This window comes from Argentina silus (assembly GCF_951799395.1).
Source record: "Argentina silus genome assembly, chromosome: 3".
Lineage (NCBI taxonomy): Eukaryota > Metazoa > Chordata > Actinopteri > Argentiniformes > Argentinidae > Argentina > Argentina silus.
In genome coordinates, this window is record NC_139657.1 from 11,027,680 (window position 1) to 11,039,902 (window position 12,223).

General features: G+C 47.1%; 1 protein-coding gene across 1 annotated transcript in view; it reads right to left on the reverse strand.

Annotated features, from left to right (window-relative positions):
- Positions 1 to 12,223, reverse strand: part of tln2b (talin 2b) — a gene marked incomplete at its 3' end in the record, with an annotated part of 44,474 nt that overhangs the window by 13,428 nt on the left and 18,823 nt on the right. The window contains exons 23-42 of the mRNA XM_083666970.1: positions 11,800 to 11,934; positions 11,500 to 11,628; positions 11,258 to 11,360; positions 9,986 to 10,194; positions 9,379 to 9,498; positions 8,871 to 9,068; positions 7,998 to 8,137; positions 7,290 to 7,383; positions 6,478 to 6,567; positions 6,198 to 6,320; positions 5,852 to 5,995; positions 5,519 to 5,680; positions 5,184 to 5,324; positions 4,183 to 4,364; positions 3,543 to 3,675; positions 3,358 to 3,459; positions 3,068 to 3,238; positions 2,671 to 2,817; positions 2,001 to 2,102; positions 540 to 659 (exon numbers count right to left, since the gene is read on the reverse strand). Coding sequence (XP_083523096.1) covers positions 540 to 659; positions 2,001 to 2,102; positions 2,671 to 2,817; positions 3,068 to 3,238; positions 3,358 to 3,459; positions 3,543 to 3,675; positions 4,183 to 4,364; positions 5,184 to 5,324; positions 5,519 to 5,680; positions 5,852 to 5,995; positions 6,198 to 6,320; positions 6,478 to 6,567; positions 7,290 to 7,383; positions 7,998 to 8,137; positions 8,871 to 9,068; positions 9,379 to 9,498; positions 9,986 to 10,194; positions 11,258 to 11,360; positions 11,500 to 11,628; positions 11,800 to 11,934 — 2,745 coding nt within the window. The remainder of the gene's footprint in view (positions 1 to 539; positions 660 to 2,000; positions 2,103 to 2,670; positions 2,818 to 3,067; positions 3,239 to 3,357; positions 3,460 to 3,542; positions 3,676 to 4,182; positions 4,365 to 5,183; positions 5,325 to 5,518; positions 5,681 to 5,851; positions 5,996 to 6,197; positions 6,321 to 6,477; positions 6,568 to 7,289; positions 7,384 to 7,997; positions 8,138 to 8,870; positions 9,069 to 9,378; positions 9,499 to 9,985; positions 10,195 to 11,257; positions 11,361 to 11,499; positions 11,629 to 11,799; positions 11,935 to 12,223) is intronic.

Genomic DNA, 12,223 nt, shown 5'->3' on the forward strand with positions numbered 1-12,223 from the left:
CTTTAATTTCCTGACACTGAGATTCATGGGTGGGTGGTACTTCATTACGAGCGGCACTATAGGCTTTTAGGCTTGTGGAGGGGGGGGAGGGGGGGGGGGTACCATGTCGCTATGGTAACCAGGATTTCCAGCAGCCAGTTATGTAAAGGGTATTGATAAGAGCTTGTGGTTATTAGGGCTATGTTTTCACACGTCGCTGTCTCCTCTCTCTCAGAGATGAGCTCTAAGCAGACGATGTGGGCGCTGAGAGAGACAAGAGGTTTGAGAGGTGAGAATATATCTCACGCTGCCGAGGACAGCCTCAAGGAAGATGCATCGTATCAAAGACCGCCATCCACCCTTTGTGTGTGTATTTCCGTGTAAACATAGCCGCGTACATTTTTCGAGGCATATGCAAATCTTTGAAGGTATTTTTTGCCATATGAACTTTGCATAAGCTCAATCTACACGTACGATATACTCTGTACTCTGAAGCGAGGAATTCGCCGTGTTTCAACGGTGACTTTCTCAAGACAGACTGAGACGGCGTGAGTTCTCACCTCCTCGGGATCAGCGGTGGCGGCCGCCAGGCGTCCCTGGTGGGCTAGCTGGCCGTAGTCCACTGTCACCTGAGAGGCCAGGCCACCCAGCTCCTCCGGACACGTCACTGACTTGGTCATCTAGGGACACGACACACACACGCACGCACACACAAACACACATGCACAACACAAACACAGCAAAACCATGTATAGGTCATTTTGTAGTAAAAAAAGTAAGTCGGACATCTAGAGCAAAGAGAGTAAGTCGGAAAGAGAGCATTTTCCATAGAGCATCGCGTAATGCCAACCAAGTGATATCTTAATCAACAATACAAGGCAAAGCTATTGTTAATGAGGATGTGAGAGGTTTTTTCAAGAGGCGCCCTGAAAAAGGGAAACGAGGATTTGTTCGGTCAGCTTGAACAGCAGAGAAAGATTCGGGTAAGACTCCTCCATTGTGACATATGCAGCGTAGACATAATGAATTATATTATAATTACAATGCACGGTCTGTAAAAAGGGACAAAACAGATATTTGACCAGGGGGTGGAGTGTGCAGCTCCATAGAGACCCTGGACACTCTAAAGCACGGCCCTGACTGCATTTCCATTCAGATCACTTTAACTTACACAAATCTCAATACAAATGCAGACAACAGACATCTCCAGTGAATCGTGCTTTGTTCCTGAAATAAAAACATTTAAACAAGGCCCCCATATCGTCTCATACTTATTTTGATCGGCCACATGTGGAGAGTTTACACTCTGAAATAGGACTAGTTTTATCGGGCGATATATATATATTTTTATGTCTGTAACCGATTTGTAGTGCGAGGAATCCTCATGATAATTTCTGGGCTAATTCATACTTAATGAGAATGAAAAGCACAGACATAACGTCTGACAACTGGGGTGCTGTAGCCTTGTCAGTACATTTCTACTCCCATAGGCGAGTGAGACAGTGCAGTGAATGTGGGAAAATGTGACATGCTAAACCAGTGTGTGTGTGTGTGTGTGTGTGTGTGAGAGTGTGTGTGTGTGTGTGTGTGTTTGTGTGAGTTAGCAGAAGTTGCTATTGACTACCAACCCTCTCGTTATATTCCTTGACCTTTCCGTACGTGCTGCTTCACTGTCTACTGGTAGGGATATGCGCTCCATTCATTCAAACTCATGTTTTTCCTCAACAGAAGGTTCAAACAACTTGAAAACTAGAAAACACATTTATTGTATGACATCATTAAGAAAATGAGGTGATTGTCGAGCTTTTTATTTACAAAAGTCGCTTGAAGGTGCATTTGCTGTGCATTTCTCATTCACTTTCCTTGGTCTCTATTTTGAACCTAGTCTCCTCATATACCACAATGCACTGATGATATTAGAAGGTAGCAGCGTTATCCCGAAATGCTAAAAGCACTGCCTCTTGGTTTCACCCTAATTGTCTAGAGTGACATGGAATATTTTGGGTAGATGTAATGCTCACCATCTCCTGTGTGGTGATGGCGATGGCCTTGGAGTACTTCACCATGGTGGTCTGGTAATCCACGAAGGAGCCCTCTGGTTCAGGGGGAGTCCCATCGTCCAGCTGCACAGAAAAAAACCACTGTCCTCATCCAACACGCTGGAATCAACCTTCTAACATTATCCACACAAAAGTACCAAACACTTTTGCTATCTTTATGCAAATGGTTCGGTTTATAACTGTATCCCAACTATTTGTGGTTGTCCACAAGGTCGGTAATGTGTTACGTCTTAAGTCTTATGTTGAAATAAAAACTGTATATTCCTCACATTAATTATTTAAAAAAAAAAATGCAAACGTCTGATAGAAACATCATCAAATATGTGCAGGCATCATCCATTATTAGTGCACTTCCATCAAGCCTGTCACAGATCAGGGAGAGCACTGGGGAGGGTGAGTGACAGCTGACATCACTTGACTCCTGGACCTGACACTTCTCATCCATCTCACTAATGAGTGTCAGTTAAAGGGCGATGATGCCCTGCTCACCCACCGTGCAGCGGCCATCTTAAAGCAGCAGGAGAGTCTTCTCAGCACAACTCCACGGCCTTCATCTGCCTGGGGGGCCATAACGGCACACTCATCTCACACACACGCAACCTTTCGTAGCAACACACACCCCGACACTCACCCTGCCCATGGCCTCTGCGATGGACTCCACCATGCCTCCCACCATGCCCCCCTCGCTCGCTGCCTCGTTCAAGGTCACCATGATATCATCCACAGCCTCCTTCATCAGCTGGGCTGCCTCGGCAATGGCGTCGTGGGTGTGGGCCGCCTGAGCGTAGCGTGAGAAACCCAAGACCGAGATGAAACTCAAAATCTCTGCGTGATAATGATATTTGAGTGTGATGTGCACTATAATAACGCACTATCATTTGTTATAAGCATGCTATTACATTCATTAGGATACGAAACAGAGTGCTGTCTTAATGTTCGCTGTTATATTCAGTCACCGACATAACGCTGTTTACTGTTACGGTGCTATGACTGCATTGCTCAAACATGGCCTCTGTGTTGTACAGCACCTTGGGGTTTCCTCCTCCCTCCTTGGCCGCATAGAGCATCTGCAAGGCCGACTCTGACAGGGTCTTTGTCTGGTCCAGGATGTTCATCTGCTGCTGGTGGTCCAGGACCTTCGACGCCAGACCGACCGACGCTACTATGAGGGGCTCAAAGTAGCTGGACAGCTGGGTCACCTACAAGCCAGTATCATAGTTGGATAAGGTTATAAAATGGTTATATGATGATCATATAATTAAATGGCTATCAGGATCTTCTCTGTAAGCCCAGTGAAAGGAGAGGACATAGGCAGTACCTTGTGTCCAAGTTGGGCGGCTTCACCCCTTGCAGAAGTAGAGACAGGATCAATGAGGTATCCAATCTCCTGTACGGAGGACGTCAGCTGCTCTTGCAAAGCCTAGAAGGACACAGTACCGCCGGTGAATAACGATGAGTTTGAGGCCTTTGATGAAACTAACAAGAAGAAGTCTTGGAACCTACTTCTGAAGAGATGTCATCCCTACTGGGCAGGCTCTGGCCCACTGCGGCGAGAGAAACTTGCTCAATGTCCCGGATACACTTGTTGATGCTGTCGATGGAGTGGTCACACTCTCTCTGCCCTGGTGCCTTGTCCCTGTAGGAAGACACGGCGTAACAGTACGTGGAACACACTCTATAACGAAGACAGTGAGTGTACCGTACACGGGCAGGTTATCAATGGAATTCTGCTGAAATCCAAGCAGGATTTGGTCTAAAGGGGGAGTCTAAGGGACAGTGTATGTGTGTATATGTGTACGGTATGTGTGATTGGAGAGTGATAACAATTAGTGGAGAGAAACTTCTATTCCAAACTGTAGGAGGGGGACGATACTTCAGTATGGGAAAGCGGTCTAAGCATCGGCAGCGTCAGAGAGCTCCATAGCATTCTAGACACATCGCTGCCCTAAAGCCTTCTCTTTCATATTACATGGGAGGTGGAACCTCAGCTACATAAATGACCGTGACAATTTACGGCTCAGTTGAACCAACGGTTACCCAGAGCACGCCTCCAGCTGCAATAATACAACCAGAGGATTATCCTTTGTATCGTTGTGTATGATTGGGGGGGGGGGGGGGGGGGGGGGGGCAGTGCAGTGCTGACCTGATGGAGGTAATGAGACTCTTGATGGAGTCTGACACGATGCGGGAGTGGCCGGCCAGTATGGACCAGGTGGGCGGGTCTTTGGGGTTGATGATGAGCGAGCGGGCGGTCTCCAGGAGCATGGAGGAGCTGTCCAGCATTGAGCACGCCGAACGCACAATGGGCACCTGGGAGGCTGAGCCCTGAGAAGGAGCGGTAGGTGGTGGGGAGAGGTGGTGGTGGGGGCAACAGTGGAAGTGATACAACAACAATAGATTGAGAAGCCTCTAACAGCTCAACACCAACACACTACACAGGTGTGTGTGACAGTTGCTTTATAACTCCGCGCTGACTGACTTTGTGCATATCAAAAGGTGGAATCAAAGCGGCGCGGAGGGTGGGGTGAGCTTAGAGATCAGGCTTTTACGCGGACACGCAGAGGCATACCTTTAGTCTTTATGATCGAAGCCAAAGCCTCTCTCGACAATTAGATTAACAAGCTCAAGATTAGAGCAGCTGTGGTGAGAGGAAGCGCCGTTAAACACTGCCCTCAAACAGATTACAGTCGTAAAGCTTATAGGAGGGAGTGTGAGGACCGTTCCTCTTAGATTTAAAATATGAAATCTATCCGGTTTCTCCTTGAGCCCTTTCCCCCCCCCCCCGACATTAAAAGAGAAATTACACATCAAACCATTTCCCCCGAGGCTTTCCTACAGACACCGCTCTGCATTGTACTACCGCGCTAGCTGGCTCAATACTATATTGGCTCTGTCTCAAGGGAATTGAGTACAAGCAGTAACCAATGTATTCATGGAATCTATGTAACTCGCTTTTGCAGTTTGTTTTGTACAGTATTACATATAGGAGGGTGAACAAAACAAATAGAACAATGTGACAAACACGATGCTGGAAAAAAAAGGTTAAGCAAGTACAGTATTGCTTTTTTCTCTTTCATACAAAAATGCACCTTGTCATTCAATAACATACAATACAAAAGGCATGAGAAAGCAACACATATATACCTCATTGCTGATCTGTGCGGGAATACTAGCAAACTCTGGGTTGGAAGCAAACGTGGATAAGTTGTCTACAGCCTCGATGAGTGGCGACGTCGCCACACGGCACCTGTCTCTGTTCTCCTCGGAGAAGTCCCCGTCCAAGGCCTGCAACGACAATAACAAGACAGCTCCTTTAAAGCCAACACCATCGAACACCGCTAAAAACATGGCCCCGGTATCTATCAACAATGTTTTTTTTTAATTGAAAGAGAAACATTTGGTCTATAGATCGACATTTTGCTGAAGGCACGGCGGACAAACAATCTCATTGACGACCGGAGCTGGCCCGGGCGCCTCACCTTGATGGTTTTGACGAGGTTGGCTGTGGTGTTGGCAACCTCTTTGGCTGCCTGAACAAAGTGTCTCCTGGCCACGGGGTTGGACGTTTTGGACGAGGCCAGGCGGCAGGCGTTGCAGAGGGCTGAGGTATGCTTGGCTACAATCGTTGCTGCGGACAAAACCTGACAAAACAAACAAACCAAACAAAAAACTTGAAAAAAAAGCGTTGATGTTCAGGTTCATGGTAAAATTGAAATCAAGTCACAACATAGTTTTCAAGTCTTCCTAACCGTCTCCAATGCCAACGGCCATGTATTTTTTTTTAGCAGTAAGTCATACATGGGTATTCTCACCTGAGAGGGACTGCTGGCTGGGTCCACCAGGTTCTGACAGGCCATCTGAATAGCCTGGTTGGCCCGGGCAAACTGTATGGGGTCCACCAGCCCCTCATGACCCGACTGACTGTTTGGATCAGACACACCCACCAGGTAGGAGGCCTGAGAAGAGAGAGGAGGAAAGCCCATTGCTTTAGTTTCAGAGACGTTCTCCTTTAAAGAGAGAGGTGCTGTAATTCAGCGTGAGGTGAGGGGGAGAGAGCTGAGAAGAAGGCTTGGTGGTGCGCCAGGCCTAAGCAGTGAACATGGGGGAGGAGGAGGAGTGGGAGCTCCAGTGAGTCTGTACCAGGCAGAGAGGTCTCACCTGTCCTGCTGCCTCCGTCAACCCACACAGGGCCTTGGAGGCCACGCTCACACAATCCCCGAACGCTGGCACGTCGCATGTCTTACAGTGCTGAGAGATCCCCGCCATAGATTCGCCAAGGACCTGCACATGGGGAGATGGAAAACAACTGGAGAACATTAGCTCTTCAGCTGTCTATTCCATTACAGTATATATATATATATATATATATATATATGTCAGTTTATATGTCTGACATTTAAAATATATGGCGCATGTGATTGTTTTTGAAAGACTCTACCTTTGAGTTCTCCATGACGCTCTCGATGCAGTCAAAGTAGGAGAGCTCACTGACGGGCTCGCTGGGGTTGTCCAGCAGTCCTCTGACAGCCTGTGTGGAGAGGGAGAGGGGCTTCATAACAGGGAGAACACTCAGTACTAAACACAATCTGACCTCCTTACAGATTGATATGTGTTCTGTATATGTATCAGCCATAAAGTCATGTAAACACAGATAAAAAGCCACATGAAAAATAAGTCTGTTTTGATCCATGTTAGCACTTGAAATCACGTTAATCTTTAACTTCTAAGATAGAAATAATGTTGTTCAGCATTATGTTTTACTTAGGAGAGTAACTGCAAATGTGTTAGTTACATACAGTAATAGCATCATTAGAGGGACTGACGGAGCTTAAATGAGTGGTGACTATCATTATGTCTTGAGCAGGGTCTCTTGATGGCGAAAGCAGAAGACAGGTAATAAATTTCAGTCTGTGTGAGGAGAAGGGGATGTGGGCTGAAGTGACTCCAGCCACAGTGGAAGTAAATGGCTGGGTAATTATTTCCCATGGAGACAGAGCACGGCTGTGCATAAACCATGTCAATATCAAAAGCCAAAGCAACATGCGTTGAATTGAGTCGTTAAAAATGCCCCACTCTCACCTCTAACCTCTAAGATATTAATGGCAATGTTGCTTTTTCTCAGGATTCAAAATCAATCGAACCTTCTTCATCAAATAGAATAAGAAACCGCTCGTTCCGAGTCGACCGATCTCGGTGAGAACGTTAACAAGCATAAACAAAGGAAGAGCCGTGTCGTGTAAAAACGGCTACCTCCAGCTCCCTCAGTGCGTTGTCACACTCCTTCTGCCCCGGTGCCTGCTGGGTACACAGTGTGATCAGCTGGTTAATGCTCTCCGTCACCGCTCTGAAACACAAGGACATCGGCACAGGGCTTTTTATCTCTCACATCTCTCTCCACATGTACACACACACAGGCAGGCTCCTATCACACACACAGTCCCACAGTCGCACAGTCACACACGGGCTCTTAGCTCCGCTTTCTGCACGCATGGCAGCGCCCCTCTTCTTCCTGTGACAATCTTAACACACACAGCACAGGAGTGTTGATGCAGCCTGCGTTCAGCCTCAGCGAGCAGAGCACAGCCATGGCTTCCATCTCCGCTAATTAGAGAGAGGGAAGTAAGTCAGGCCCAAAGCCCAGCAGGGCCAGCTGCCTGCAATCTCTCCACCGGGGGAGGGGAGGGGGGGGGGGGAGTTCTACTCTGCAGCTCTGAGCCTAGCAATGCCATCAACAGGGAGGCAGCAGCCACAGCAGTGGGATGCGCCATTATATCAAAAAAAATAAAACCGTGTTAGTCTACTTGAGTGGCTGGTGACTTGGAAACTGGGTCAGAATTCAAATGAATATTGAAAAACCTTTTGTTCTAACTGACTACTACAATACACATACTTCTTCTCTGCTCGTTTTATAAAGAGAGATCACATCATGTCATACTGGTCCATTACGGCTCCTCTCACCTGGCTGCGGCGGCAAGCAGATTCTTGGCGTTGGCTGCTCCTGGATCCACAGAGAGGGATTTGGCAGCCAGGAGCAGCTTGCTAGACGCCATGGAGATGTTCTTCAGATTGCCAATGACTTGGATTTGGTCCTCCTGGAACTGCAAACGGCAAAGTCAGACAAGACTCATCCACTGTTTCTAAAGTGATCGTTAAAGCGTGTTGATGAGTGAGTCAACATGTTATTCAAATCAGTGCTGTGTAACCCTTCCAGCACAATAGACTGTAGCTTGACTTATGGGCAACATTTTGTATGACTGTTTACTGTTACTATTACTGTTTACTGTACGCAGCAGAGCGGCTCTATGAAATTCAACGTGGGCACATCTGAACCGTTTTCCGTTCGCCGTCTCATCCGACCAAATCCTCTTTTACTGCCTCACCAGGCCTCTTTAAACCTGATTAAGAACCGTGTGTCATGCTACATCAACCCTAGATCAACCTTTATCCCAGACGATCCAAATTAATGAGCAAAATAACCAGAACAAGAACATCATCAAAAGATCTCATTACGTCTGACTGTGTCTGCGCTCTCGGGGACAATCATGTGCCTAAGTGAATTAGAGGAAAAGGTCTAATTAACAAATGAATCAAAATTGCTTAAGTGCTAAAAAGTGAGAGAGAAAAAAATGTAAACCACTCAACGTTTGACTACCTCTGAGGCATTTCCCGATTTACCCTATTAGGGCTGAAGTGCTCTCCTCTCTAACCGGCAGAAAAATACATTCAGGCATCATAACATTTACCCGAAACCCATTTCACAAGAGAACAAATCGAGCGTTTCCTCGTTTTTGTTCGAACGGTACCATCCTGGTATGGTTAAAGAACACCTACTTGAGTGTGTCCTGCCATCTCGATGCCGGCGTCCAGGAACTCGTCAAAGTCCTCGCTGAACTTCCCCGAGGCCACGGCCAGCTGGCTGCTAGTGCCTCGGGAGGAGTGGACCACTTCGCCAGCCGAGTGGTTGAGCTCCGCAGCTGTGTGGTTCAGATCGGTCTGAGCCTCCTGGAAGGACCTGCTGCAGGGAGGAAGCTGGAGAAGAGAAGAGATAAAGAAATATAACTCTCAAGTCCTCGAAAACATCATTATCAAAATCCTTTTCAACATTACAATCACAATCAATTTGATATTTAGTTTCTATAACGATGTTAGAATATGCCCCGCAGGTGTGTAAAAAACCTGTGATTGGGGATTTATGAGTCATGAATGCTTAATGTTTTCTTAAGAGAGTATTAGCGTGGCCCCAGTAGTGCATGTTAAATACAAATGCCTCAGGTGTGTATTAACACGACAACCCTCAAGGCCTCCGGCCTACAGTAGCCAGACTAGCAGCAGGACTCACAGCGTCCACCAGGAGCTTCTTACTGGCCTCCCCGATGCTCCTCAGAGCCATGTCCACGTCCTTCTGGCCGGGCAGGCAGTTCACGCAGTTATTCAACGAGTGGGACACCGCCTTGGCCACCTGAAACAGAGCACAAGCACAGCACCCATCAGCCAGGTTTTAGTGGGCGACCCATTAACTTGCTGTTACGACGCGCCGTAGAAAAGCACGGCTCACAGACATCAAAAACACAAATCTCAAACGCGATGAGCTCCGAGCGCAGCACAACAGTCCGTGTCACTAATTTATGCTACTGTCACAGACATATGCCAACCAATGTGTTTATCTCCCGGAGGGCAGACGGCGCTGCAAATAAGGTGTTTTAACTGCAGCGCTCCTGAGAGACGACCGCTAAGCAGGAGGCAGAGGAGAGAAAAAGAGAAACACTTAAGGCTGATGATTGTTATGGAGAGGAGCACTGTTTACAAAACGGTTATCAGCCGAAAAACAGAAGGAGAGGGATAGGGGGCCAGACAGAAAACGGCGGTGTTTTGAACATGAATACAGCTGCCTGCAGGGGGGGTTGAGGACGTCAATAGAGGAGAGGTCCTGACAGAGACTTCCTCACCTGTGCCAGCCTCTGCTGACTCTCCGTGTCACCGGGGGATACCAGGGCCTGGTGAGCCTCGTGGATCAGCATGGCCGAGCCCTCCATGACATACTGGGCAGAGTCCAGCATGGCGGCGGCAGACTGGAGCTCCATGGTGCTGGCCGCCACGCCCCGGGCTGCTTGGGCCAACGTCTTCAAGGCTTGGGCGGTCTCCCTGGCAGCCACACCTGTGTACAGACGGATACACGCGCGTATAGACAGACAGACAGACAGACAGGCAGACAGACAGACAGACAAAGTGAAGGGGATTACATACAGTATAGTATCTGGAAATAGTGATGGAAGACATAGTGTCTAGGTCCCATTGTTGCCCTTATCATTGTTCTTTAGAATATCCATCATCTAAACAGTTACTCTGCCTCTAGACACACCATGATTCATTCACTACCCTGGCTCCAAGCTGAGTCCTATTTAAATGTCATTGTATGTTCTCTTAATAATTGCTCCGTTAAGTGACACACTCATAAAGAGAGAAATGTCTGTAACTCAACAGTAGGTATATCACACAGTGAAGCCAATCTAAAACTCCCCTATTGTTAAAACAAATGAGTTAGACAATAAAATACAGCCCCATGTGGGATGTGGCCTTTACTTATTATACACAAAGCTGAGAGGGAAATGCAGAAAATTGCATCAAATTGCATTATCCAGCCAAGTGAAGCTGATTGCTGATGGAATGTTAAATCTAGTGAAAATAAGATTAATGAGGAGAGAATGCTGTAGCACCCTGGGCCCTAACGTGAGCGTAGCCTGGGAGCGGCTCATTGTTAGAACACACTATTCAAATCTGTCTTCATCGACTCCCCTGAGAGGCTAAATTGGGGGCAAAGAAAACGCCTGGCTGTGCAGGACCCATACGTTTTTTCATCTTCTTTCTATTCGGCAATAATGACAACACCACCGCTAAATATCTAATATGGAGTGCCTGTCAGGGGTTCTGCAAACACTCTCTGCACTCTTGGTGGAGAATATATCTTTACTGGGGCCCTAATCTACTAATCATGACACTCTGGAAATTATTCCTAATACCATGTAATATAATACAACCAGAAGGAGCGTAATAATTAACTTTGTTTAACCTTGTTTATCAAGCAAAACAGTCCTAACTGTACAATACTCCTCCAGTTCAGAAACATGACATCTGAATACACCATTCAAGTACAGTAAACCAGTTTCCTTGATCAGTCATGCTTGGAGCTCGGAGTGGTCCAGTGCCTGAAGAGTTCCTACCTGTGTAGTGTTCATTGCCCTGGGCAGCGCAGGTCAGCAGCTGAGCCATGGAGGAGCCAACGGCCTTGGAGGTACTGCCCAGGTCCTGGGCACACTTCTCTAGCTGTGTGGAGCACACAGGAGCACCACGTTAGCTCTTTTCACACATCTACTGTACTGTACATCCTCAAGCTGTGTGATTTAAGCACGTCTATGGTTCCAAATAGCTTTTGAATTGCATTGTGAAATGCTGATGAACTGACCGATTCCCCAGGAAGTGGTTTGAGCTGGCAGTTGATGGCAGCCATCTTGGCATCCTGAAGCTCACACCTGAGCGTTTGGATGGTGTTGAGGGCAGAGTCTATCTCCAGAGGACCACAGGCGTCATGGGCCTGCAGCAGCACAAAGACAAGCAGACTATATGTTGTGCTCTATAGGTGTCTGTTTTTTGTCATTTCAAAATATCATAAGTGATTGGTACAATATCTACATTTAAGGGAAGCTAGCTGTGTGTGAAGCTAATGACTTGCAGAAGATGCTAGTCCCTGAACAAACTATTGTACCTTCTGGGTAGCAGTCCTGAGCTCTGCCAAGCAGGTAGCCAGGTTCTTGACACACTGGCCAAGTTGCATAGCCGCAGCCTGGTCCGCCACTGTAGGAACTGCTGACTTGGCAGACGTCACCATCTTACTGCCAGGCTAGGGGAAGGAAGGAACAACAACAGCACAAAAACAACAGGGGAGATGAGACCATGAACACCGCAAACAAAAAGCATATCCATGAAAATGTATCAGAAAGGTTAAAGGTTAAAGAAGATGAAGTTATGATAACATGTTCTGCACTTTTCCAGGGACTAGATAAACCTCTTATGATCAAAAACTACTTTTAATCAATATCATATGAGGTGGTAGTGTACAGCAAAGGGTACAGCCGACTGTAGTAGTAGTAGTAGTAGTAGTAGTAGTAGTAGTAGTGTGTAGCAGGGTG